Raw genomic sequence first — 12,490 nt, 5'->3', positions numbered from 1 at the left:
GCTGGAGGTGCCAAAAATCCACCCTTCCTGATGTGGAGGGAAGAAACAAACAATGTTAGCTCAACAGCAGTTAGCTTTGTGGAAGCAAGGAGAAATCCAAACGAAGAGTATCAGGAACTGGATACAATTTGAGCAGGAATAAGGATTAATAAATTTTATATGTTTGTGACTTTAACTACCCTCCTGACTTATTAGTAGCACATTTCAGAGAGAGCCATGGGAGAGCCACAGACCTCCCTATTATGAGGTGCAGACCCTGTTATGGAAGTAGCACTTACAAAAGCAAGGCTAGCACAATGCAGATTAGGAGATAAACCCTGACTGCAGACACACTCACTCAAACTGGGCTCATGACAGCAGCAGCAATAAAAGCAATTAATTTAATTGCATTGAACTACCCATTTCTGTTCCCTCTATATGCAGAATCCCAAAGGAAAAGCAGAAACTTCTTCATACACTGCTGCGCAAGTGAAGAAAACCTTTATTTTCTGATACAATAACAATGCACTACAGGATCAAAATTAGACCTTGGTGTTTTCCTGCTCTTAATCATGTGTCAAGGTTGCTACAAAACAACAGTTGCACAAAAATAAAAATCTGGCAAAGACATGCAGGGGCAAGGACAGCCTATCCCATATCCCTTCCCCTCAGAGCCCATGGAGGGGGATGGCAGGGAGGCAGCCTGCAGCTGGCCCATGTCCTCGCTGGGGCAGCACTTAAGTCCAACTTATCTGCACCTGCACTGTAACCAGGTAAGAGGAGCAAAGGGAGCTGCTCTGCTCAGTGCTCCCAGGTCACATGAGTGCATCAGAAGCTCTGTTCAGAGCCTCCAGTGGTAACCCCAGGATAGCCAGGAGCAGGGTCTCAGTGCCACCCAGCCACAGCAGGATGCAACCCCATGCTGTGATTCAAAACATGAACAGGAGGTTGCTCTCTAAATGTCAATCTGTGCTCTTTTCAAGAGAGTTATACATGTAAAATATGTGCCACATCACAGCCAGTTTGGAAAGTCTGTACAAGGAAGTAAAAATCCAGATAGAGGACTGTTTGCTTGGGTTTTTTCCCCTCATCAAAAATCTCTGGTACACTGGGTACCACCTCCCCTACTTCTGAACACAGACAGATCTGTACTGGCAGCCACAGGAAAAAAGGCCTTTACCAGCATATGGACAGTCCACCCAAAGGGGTCCCCACAGCCAGCATGGCCACAGGCTGGTGCCTCAGAACCCATTTTGCTGCTCAGGCAGTAATTAGTTATGCCACATATGACCACACTGAATGAAAGCACCACAAAAAATAATTGCACTCCTGCATGCACCATTAGCTTTACTTCCTGAATTTAATCTGGAGTACAGGGCAATATTCTAGCTGTACATATTCCACTTTATTGAAGGACTGCTTTGTGACCCTGCTCCCTCTTCCTTCTTTTTAGAGAATGAATGGATGAAGCTTAATTTAGGACACAAATGCCAAGCACCAATGCTTTTATTAGTATGTGAATACATAAATTGGGAACTTTTTCCTACTCTACTTTGATCAGCTCAGTTATATCTGAAATCTGGGATTTTAAATAAATGGCTAACCTTTCTAAACATATGAGGTAGGGGCTCACTAGGGTTACCAGAGGCTAGGTGCTTATGATCTTGAAATAGAAGCAGAAATATGCAAAGTGGTGTGCAATATGCAATTTGCTACATTCTTTTACTTTTTACACACAGTAATTCTATGTCTTTCCTTGTTTGGGGCTGTCCCAGATGGATGCTCTTTCCCCACACAGAGCTGATAGTGTGCTTTGGTGTGAGCCATGCTGTTAATTCAGACACTGTACAGATAACTCAAAACAGCAAATATTTGTTCTTGTAAAAGTATTCTCAGATGATTAATTATCTCAGACTGCAATGCCCAATTAACACTGCCTGGATAAGGAAGGAAGGAAAAGATATAAACTGGCCTATTACATCCTTTATCTGTCTTCCTAGCTTCAACCTAACCTGATTTAGCTCCTGAGGTGCAAAAAACTTGTTATTCACAGCTATGTCAGCAACAAGTTTGCACATTACAATACCTCTACGAGGCGTTCTGGCTCACTCCCTTCTTCCACAGTAATTAATTTAGACCTTCCATTTCGTTCATTGTCCCGAATGCCAATAGCAACCTGTGTAGCCTTCAGCCGCTCGTATTTATTGCATGATGAGCCACACCACTGGTAGATTTCCTGAAATAATGAAAAGAACACACACATTAGCAATAGGATTCAGCATAGTAAAATTATGAAATTAATTTTATTAATAATTATCCTCCTACTGGATCTAAACCACCAGAATATCAGTGAGTCTGTATCTTTCAGAAGTACTTTCTAGAAGAGAGCTGCTCAATCACATAGATATTTGCAGTATCTATGCCATAGTCTCAAACTGCATCAGGAGAGATTTAAGTTGGATATTAGGAAAAATTTCTCCATGGAAAGGGTGAATAAACATTGGAATGGGCTGCCCAGGGAGGTGGTAGAGTCACATCCCTGGAGACGTTTAAGAAAAGACTGGATGTGGCACTCAGTGCTGTGGTCTGGTTGACAAGGCAGTCTTCAGTCAAAGGTTGGACTTGGTGATCTCAGAGGTTGTTTCCAGCCTATTTCATTCTGTGATGCTGTAATATGCAGGATATTCACATAATATAATTTTGCTTCCACATATGAGATCACTTGAGCCCTGAATATTCAGAGTTTTAGCTTGACTGAGTTTTATCCCAATTACATATAGAACTTCAGCTTATTAAAGAACCAGAAAATCCTAAATTTGCTACTGCACATTTTATACATGTCAGCTCCTCTTCTATGGTGCTTCAGCAGTGCTGGTACTCACCTGTGTCAAGAAACAAATTTCAAAATCTCAGGGAAGAACCTGGTTGTATGTGTTACTAAACTACAGTTAGACCTTTCAATCCAGTTTTTATTTGCTGACCTGCAGAACACAGCATGTTCCCAGGGCACCTCTAAGGAAAGGAAGATACTAGAACCAGCCTAAGACAGATCACCTGATTTAGTAACACAGAACAAGGACCCCCAGTTTTGGCAACATATTTGGCAAATAATGGTAACTCCCATTAAAATTTTTATTTATCATGTATTTGAAGCATTTTAGAATAAAGAATTTAGATTTCAGTCTTAATTAAAATTACAAACAAAAGGTACAAAGTAACTAACAAAGTTATGACTAATAATATAATCTAAAGGGATGCTAGAGGCTGGGCTGGAAGGAGCCAGTTCAAGGAAACTACTAATCTTGACTGGTTGCTTCCCCCCACCTTCTCCTGGAAGAAGGTAATTTGATTCTTCACATGATTCTGTCAAATAGCTCAAATAGTACAGCAACAAAGGTACACAGTCATTTTCAGCTTTAAAAAGGTTTAACTTGTTTGTGTTCATCTGAAATGCAAATTTTAATCAGAGCCCTCACTGAATAAATTATTTGGGCTTAGTTTTATGTTGTATATACAACTGTATAAAATTTAGATTTGAGATGGAAATCTGTTTCATAAAAGAAAAAAATCAAGTTATTGCTGCTGACCACTGTTGGTGTTTAACAGTACTTGAAAGGGTGGTTTGAGACAAGTGAAGGATGAAGCACAGTTTCTCAGTACTAGCAGACACATATTTTTAGAAGACAGCTAACATTCATGGCATCTGCACACAAAACAGTGCTAGTAACTTCCAACAGTTATTTTTCACCAGTTTGGACACAAAAATCCCCCACAGTGAGATCTCAGTGATCTCACTGCTCCCTTCCAAACTCCCTCCCCCTTTCAAAAGCATCTCTTCAAAGACAATGTTTTTGAAGGTTTTGGCCAGGACTACACTGCAGATTCACAGAACTATATCCCTTTCAACTTACAGGTGTTAGGCAATTAAAGCTGTGAGGTTTTCGGCTTGCCTTTAATAACTTGACTGTAGGCTTATATAAAAAAATTGCTTCTAAGTTCTGATTTAAATACTGTCCATTTACCAAGTATCCAGAATCTGGAGACATAGCTGGTGTCAGGTCTGAACCTTATCTTAAATCTGACTTTCTACATTTCCCCAGGAAAACAAAATGTCTGTTCATACTTAGGGAATAACTTTCTAAAGAACTGAAAGTGTACACAAAGTAAAATGTTCCAATCTGAGCAGATTTTTAAATACATTTGTTATTGCCAGGCACTGCTTCAGCCCTTTCTACCAAATTCATGGAGACTTTCCACAATGCCATTCCTTAGCATCCTGGCCTACATCCTAATTGAGCTTATTTGCAATTATGTGAGAAAACAGGAGTCATAAGAGATACTACAGCAATAAACAGGAATTTTTTTATTTCCCATTGTCTGTAGAAGCAATAAGGAAGAGCAAGAAGTCATATAACAGAACTAGGAAAAGGGGTAAGGCAGCTTCTGCCTTATCTTGGTGTTGATGTGGCAGATTGTGGTGGAAATTTTTCATCCAGACAACTTAGAATCAGAGCATCAGTTTTACACATTGGCCTTCTCTTGCTTTTTTGGTAAGTGGTGATGGAACCTCAAACAAGTAATTACATGTATAAAATGAATATTTTTGCTGTACTGACCACAAAGGATATTGTGAGACTTAAACTGCCACTGCAAATTACAAAGACCTTTACTTCTTGGACAATAAATTCATATTTTCTTTTCTTAGCATCTCCTAAAGGCCCAACTGCACCCAAGTTACTCCACATTCACAGTTTATTCTCCCTGTCTGCCTTCAGTCATTAAGTGACTCAACTGAGCCCTCCCCTATAGTCCACAGGCTCTAGCTTCAAATAAGCCTGAGGAAGGAGAAGGACCTTTAAAAATCTACAGTAATGGATTTCATATTTTTAAATTTGCAAGTTTCATTATTTTCCTTATGGGGTCCAAGACCCAGATTTTCTTCTATTGCATAAACTACCATCTGAACCAACAAGCAGTGTCTGATCTGGAGATTCACAAGCTCCATCTTATATGGTTATTTGAAAAATACTGATTTTAAAAGCTAGAAAAATAAGAATCTGCTTCTTTTTAGCACTAAAGAATAAAGACAATATTTTTTATTAAAAGCCTGAAAGTTAAACTTCATGTATTGTATAATCAAATGGAAGGATGTAAGCAGCGACAAGTCATGAAAACGTCCCAAAGTATATAATATTGTAATGCCTTTACTGTGATCACTAAAATATCTTAAACATCCAATCCTAGAAGCTTTCAGGAGTTGGTTTTAAGTAGTTTTCTCTTCTGAAATAAAATAATCTCATTTTCAATTTATCTAATTTTGAGGCCTCACAGTAGAGAGGCTGAATATCTACAAATCTGCCTTCCTGATATAACTTGCCCATTTCAACCTCTAGGCAGACTCGGGTTTTTTAACAGTTTAAAATCAGAAAAAGAGTTTTAGAAGTTAAAGCCACATTTAGTTCTGGATTTACCTGAAATACAGGCAATTAGTTATCTAACCATATCCAATAAATCATTGGGCTTTTAGCTCATATTTTATTATTCATGCATTTAGTTTTTATACAGATAAAACGCTCCATTATGGGCAAAATATGATATTTAGCTTTAGCTCACTCACTACTTTCACAATTTCCTCACTGTACTACACCTCCACTATTTTTAGGTTTGTTTTGCTAACTTTATTTGGATTTGGCAGGTTGACAAAAAATGTTTCCATTAAAATGAAAACAGACTTCAAGTGTTCACTATCCTCAAAACAAGAGCTTCATTCATCAGTAATTCCTGTGCCAAGCCCAGTTTATTTTCAGAAGTTTGCACTCTTAAACAGAACACTGAGACAGCCACCCTATATTAATGTCTGTTGATAGCAATACAGTTATCGGATCATGGTGGGACAATTAACAGCAGAGGGAGAGAAAACATTATAATAAATAAAATTATAATGAAAAATGTTATCTTGAATAACAGTGACCACCCTAGAGCTCCTGAGTGAGGTTGGGAAGGCAGGCTGGGTCTGTGCCATGTGCACTGTGATTAGAATGAGCTCTCCCCTCAACTGCGATTAGAATGAGCTCTCCCCTCAACTGCACATTTTGGGGACATAGTTTGGTCTTCCACCCATAGAGTGTCAGAATTCACTGCTCTTACTCATTTTAGCTTCTGGCCTACAGGGTGACCTTGTGCAAGTCACATGAGATTTCTACAGCACATTAAAAATGACCCAGCGTGCACCTTCCACACAGAAGTTGTGCATCAGTATGATTATGCATGGCTCATGTGCAACCCTGAGCAAGAGCACCTTGGCACTTTTCCCTGTATGGAGGGGGACTGTGAAAATACACCTCCTGCTTCCTGCTTCAGCCCCAAGTGTCACCCAGAGCAAGAGAAGGAAAAAACCAACAACAACAACAAAAAAAATCACTTATTTCAGAAGTGACATAAAAAACCAATTTTTTCCATTCCAACACAGAGCCACCTCTGTATTCAACTGGCAGCCTCTCTAGTCTGGAGGCAAATGAAAACATACTCTTTTCTGGATCTTTTGTGGTCATTTCTGTGGATCTTAACCAGGACAATGACAAGAAAAGCCAAGAAGCTTAAATCCATGAAGTTGTTTTTCTCTAGTTAAACATGCCCTAAAAATGCTAGTGTGTCAAACCTATATGTCTGTTGAAATATCTACTAACTGCCAGGCCTCTACTGTAATTATTGATTTGCATTCTCTTACATGAAGAGATATTAAAAAGCAAAACAAATTAAATGGGTTCCAAAACTATAATTTGAAACAATATTTTTGGTGAAACTTCAATTTAGGTAGAAAATAACAGTGAAATGTTTACGTCTCATTAAACCTAAAATGTTGAAATAAACTTTAAACTTTCATTAAGGAAAGAATTTAAGCCAAGCATCACCAGCTGGTATACCTCTATTCATTGTCTGGAGGTCCTGATACACCTTAAACCTGTCCACCTTTGCCCATATATACTCCAGAACACACTCTCAATGTAAAAGCATCTCAAAAAAACAAATAAAAATCACTCTATATCACTCTTAGCTGAGAGACAGCTAAAATCTGTAGTATGGACCTTTCCATGCTGTCATGATGCAGCTTAACCTTACTCAATGTCAGTCAGGATGTTGTCTTCCGTTCCTCTAAACCTCAACATTTGTTGCAGCAGAGGTACAGCTCTAATACAGAGGGACTCAACATGAGAAAACTCCTCAGCTAAATCTGCCCATTCCTGTGAAACACCATAGTACATTCTCTGAACCCCCGCAACTCTGACTAAACAGGTGAAAAAGCAAGAAAGTAATATTTTCAAAGTTATAATTAATTGTTCTCTTCCCTTTGCTTTAGCTGCTGCTGCTCAGATGCAAATAGCACATCCCAGAAGGTCACTGTGGTGTTTTCACAGCAGGTAGAAGAAAGGCTGATGAGATTTGTAAGGACTGGTGGGTCAGGAGGAAGAGAGCTGTGATGTAGGGGTCCCCAAAATAGCCAGCCCTACTAGTACTCACCACTGGACAGTAGAAAAGCAGAAAAAGCCTAGCAATTCTAGAAGCAGATGGAGCATACATGAATATTGGCAAAGCTTTATACACATCTTATCATGCTACTATTGAAATAATGGGCAAGCACTCAGCTGAGACTCTTCACAGCCATTAGAGAACAGCTGCTGTGATAAGGCACAACTTCCCTATAGCTCACTGAAAGGCTAGTCCTGTAATTACACTTAGTATGTTTAAAGAAGAAATGCCAATACAAAATAGAAATAAATTTGGAAAGAAGTCTATATATGAACTGCAAACAACAGAAATACTTCTAATGCCTTTAATTCTAAGTATTTGTAAAACAGTGATACATTACACTGGTATTTGTATTTCAAACACCAAGTTTTTGGAAATAAAACAGAGACCCCCCAAAGCAAGAGTGTGGAGTGCCTTTTACATTTGTTTTTTTTTTTTTTTTAAGTACAGAAAAATGTAAATCAAGAAAAAGTCCACACTGTAGGGAAAATTACTGAACTGAACAAAAACAACTAGAATGCAGTGCTTTTTTGTGAGTTCACTGGCATCCAGGGTTTTTTTAAGGAACTAACAACATGTATGTATTAAGAAGAATGTCAGGATTCAACCAGATTAATACAGACCTCTGAAGGCATTTCTCTCCCTAAATTATTCAATTTTTTTCCTTTCTTGACTTTTGAATTCTTGATACAGGCAAGGAAAAAACCCCTCTTATTTCCCATATCCATCAAATCTACCTTTTTTACATTTTTTGAAACTGCAATACAGTGAACCATTGAAAGTTGTGGAGTTCTGATAATCCAAAACAAACTCCAAATTCACTCAGCCAGAATACCTCTGAGGCCACCATGAGCCTGGCCCTAGTAAAATTACAACAGTGTCTTTGTAACCACTCTTTGGAGTGTGTCATTTGACTCAATTTTTGGACTAAAAATAAGCCAGATATAGCAGAGTCATGCATTTAGTACATTCATTTTTCCTCTTACACCTGTTTTGCTAGTATGCACTTGGAATAGCTCTTGCTATACTAAGGTGGATAAAAGGGTAAATACCAGGACAATCTTAATTCTAAACAACAGCAGCTCAAGCAGCAAAACATCTGGATTTCCAATTACATCAGGAAGAAAAACAACTTAACTGAATCCTTGTGGATACATGTGTGTCCAGTCCACCTGAAGCTTAAATAATGATCTCTGGTTCAGATACTTTTCTGTGTACAAGTGAGAGTGAGGGGAAACTTTCCAGTCCCTAGAGCATGAATAAAAATCTATATTCTGAATACTTTAACTGAAGTGGGGGGGGGGGGGGGGGTTGCAAAAGGACTTTTTTTTTTCTTCCATCTGATGACTTTGATATAGCAACTTCCAGAATGCTGGCATTCACACTGCTGGAGTAACTGGTTCACAGAATCACAGAAAAATTGAGATGCTTGCTTACCAAGATACACATTGTCTAGACAGAACAACATTTTAATGCTTTTAATAAGTTAATAAAGAACCTAAGTACTTTAGTTCTTCAAGCTCAGCTACTTGTTTGGCAGCTCCCTGCTACAGCATGAGCAATAGTTTAACTCTCAGCTGGGGGAAACTGAGGAAGAGGTTAGTTGTAGGAGGAACATGTGAATGGAAAAAGGACATGAGTCAGTTGTTAGTCAAGGAAAGCAACTAGAAATGTACAGTGATCAACTGCAAGATGCAAGAACTGCTCTTCCAGCCCTGTTTATACCTTAACAGTGACTTTATTAAAGTAATTGCTATACCTAATGGGAACTGCTTTATCCAGTGGAAGACAAGCAAAGCCACCTAAAAGAAATAGTGAGGGAAGAAGATTACAGAAGCCACCAAGACAACTGTGCTTAAGGCTGCAATGTGATGCTGAATCATACCCTGTGGTCATAATCATAAAGCAAGTATCTGTTATCTTCATCTTTAAAAAGCAGAAGTTACTTCTCTTTTTGTAAACATGTCATCTACACTAAGTTAACAGCTGTTATGAAAAGCAGCTGTCATAAAAAGCCAGCCTTTTTGCCTGATGTACTACTTCTAGTATCTTTGTTGCAAAGCAGCAATTTTTCTTCTTCTGACATGCTTATTATGTCAGGTGTTCTAGTAGGAACACACAGATACACAATTTTACCAACTCTGTTCAATCCCATACTTTTGGGTTCTTACTTCATAATTTTCATTTGGATTTATGAAGCCCTTGAGAAATACCTACACTGAATGCTTCACAGCACAAGTTGTTTCTAAGACTACTGCAGGCTCTTACATTTCAAACCAGCAACCGCTTGGCTGTCTACAGATCAGTTTATAAGCACCACTACAGGAACAGGAAGAATGGACAACTGAGTACAGTTTACCTTCAATCTTCATTTAGCTTGAGCTACAGTTATCACCTCACCCATCTGCACTCCTTTGGGAGAAGGGTGATGTTCCACCTGCAGAACTTCCATTGTACTGACAAAACTTTCCAAGCCCAAGCTCAAACCTCAGTGGTAGCATCACCCTTCATCCCCTTACTTTAACAACTGCCTCAATTTCTTCAAGAAGGCTGAGCAATGCACAGCTCTCCACCTGCCTGCCCTTTGCAGTCACCTAGCCCACAGCATTGCTGCTGTCTCCCATCAAGAGATTAATCCCACACAGTCAAGTCTTACATTTTATAAAGCTCTAGCCAAACACAGGCACCAAGAATATTTTTGCTGGTCACTAAGGATACAACTTCAGACAACATTCATACAGCAGGGCTTCCCAAACTGAGTTGGGAAATCAGATGATCAATTAATTTGCTTTATTTAATTGTTACTCCCATTATTTCTGCTCCATGTTTTGATAACTACCCAAATTATTGACACGTCTCAACATTCCTATTTCATAAATAACCAGCATACACCAATATACACAGGATTAATTTTACAATACTGACAAGTTCCCTCCCCACTTTAAAGCAGAAAAATTCACAAAAGATAGGAAAGTCTTTAGCACATCTTCTCAGAAATATACACTTATACAGTATATTTACAGATACATCTAGATACATACTAAAATAGCCTTGAAAACTGTATGTTACTCACAAAATGGCACAGTGATTCATCTTTTCCCTTGCTTTCTGTGATCATTTTCCATGTCCTCCTGCTCCTTGCTGTTTTGAGAATTGTCTTGGTGATGAAGGAAGTCAAAGGATTGTGTCTAAGGGGAGGTGGTTGGAGGATGGGGTGAAACAGAGGGAGCTGCATCTGGACATAAAGGGGAAGCATAGAGCAAGGCCACCAAAAACTGTGAAACCCATCCTGGTGCTTCTCAAGTGGGATACCAGCAATAGCTCAGGACAGGATTAGAAAGGCCTTGAGGGAAAGCTGTGTGAGGAGTGGCTGAGGTCACTTGGTCTGCTCTGCCTGGAGGAGACCGAGGGGAGACCTCACTACAGGTACAGCTTCCTAGTGAGAGGAAGAGGAGGGGCAGGCACTGATCTCTTCTCAGTAGTGACTGCACCCAAGGCAATGGCCTGAAGTTGTATCAGAGGAGTTTAGGCTGGATATGAGAAAAAGATTCTTTGCCCAGATGGTGGTTGGGCACTGGAATGGGCTCCTCAAGGACACTGCCACAGCACTAAGCCTGACAGAACTAAGAAGAATTTGGACAGTGCTCTCAGGGACACAGTATGATTCTTGGGGCTGTCCTGTGTAGGGCTAAGAGTGTGACTTTACAGTCCTTGTGGGTCCTTTCCAACTTAGCATACTCTGTGATTGTGTGGCAGAAAATAGCAGCTCCTGGAAGGCCTTGAGCAGAGCTACACCTGGACAAGATGCACCGAGCACACCAAGGTGTGCTCCACTCCAGGCCTTCTCAGCACTGCCCTGCACTTGTCTTCCCTGCCCAAAGGCTCCCTTACAGAGAGATTCCCAGGCTCATCCAAGAGGTGCCGTGGAAATTCCATGTAGAAAAAAACACCCCAACGTAAATCAGGGTCTGACTGATCCCAGCACTCTCCTGGAAAATCAGTACAGACACAGCTCTCAGTTCATGGTGTTACACAAGACTGCTTGACTGAAAGGTCTTCACACATTTCCACAGGTAACTCCCCTCATAGCACAGGTGCTCTCTCTCTGCCTTCTGCAGCTATTTTCCAGCCAAGAGAGTTCAAAAGAAGCAAGATGAGACCTGGGCAGGGTATTTGAAGTGCTGTCAATGCAGTTTAGTAACAAATTAGCCAAGCTGCTGTGTGGGCTGTGCACATGGTACATGTCTCCATGGGATCCCAACCACTTTTAAGATAGGACACAGGCAGCTACAACACTATTTTTTGATCTTATTTCCAGCCAAGTTTTGACTTCAGTAACTTAGAAGGCTTGATCAAGACAGAATAACTTTCATTCAAGGTCAGGCTGAACAGAGCTCAGAGCAACCTCAGCTTGTTGATGATGTCCCTGCTTATTGCAGGAAGAATTAATCTAGATGACCTTTAAAGTTCCCTTCCAACCAAAACTATTTTATGATATAGGTATGAGATAAGCATCAGAATTTGAACTATAAATATGTGAACCTAGCTTGAAATGCCCTCACACACTTTTTTTCTTAAAGCATTATCCTGTAAAGGAAATCCTAGTGATAAGTAATGATTTTGTTCCTATTCATTATTATCTTTCATAACTTCCCCTTATCTGTTCAAATCATGACTTTAAAATACTGCAGTTATTGAGCTCAATAGGAAAACTGAAATGATTTTTATTATATTACTAAGTGGCTTGATAAAATATAACAGGAAATTGACAGCACAAGCAATTCTTCAGTCCCATAGAGACCATCCTTCTGGTTAGCTAAGAGACTGGGGAAAGCAAATCCTGGAAATTCATCTTACTTGACACACTACAATAATTCGATATTACAAGTACTGACTATTAACTCATTATTTTATGCAACTACCGTTCATTATTCTTAGACTATGAGTCTGCAGTGGTCTACAATAAATACCAAGACTCAAAAAC

At 39.5% G+C, this 12,490-nt stretch overlaps 1 protein-coding gene across 1 annotated transcript in view; it reads right to left on the bottom strand.

Moving 5' to 3' along the window:
* The window catches only part of SCIN (scinderin), a 47,052-nt gene that overhangs the window by 26,790 nt on the left and 7,772 nt on the right, over positions 1–12,490 (bottom strand). Inside the window, exon 4 of the mRNA XM_062495291.1 lies at positions 2,066–2,215. Coding sequence (XP_062351275.1) covers positions 2,066–2,215 — 150 coding nt within the window. The remainder of the gene's footprint in view (positions 1–2,065; positions 2,216–12,490) is intronic.

The sequence above is a fragment of the Cinclus cinclus genome, chromosome 1, assembly GCF_963662255.1.
Source record: "Cinclus cinclus chromosome 1, bCinCin1.1, whole genome shotgun sequence".
In the NCBI taxonomy this organism is placed as follows: Eukaryota; Metazoa; Chordata; class Aves; order Passeriformes; family Cinclidae; genus Cinclus; species Cinclus cinclus.
Note: the sequence above shows the minus strand (reverse complement) of the source record. Positions and strands in the feature narration are given on the sequence as shown.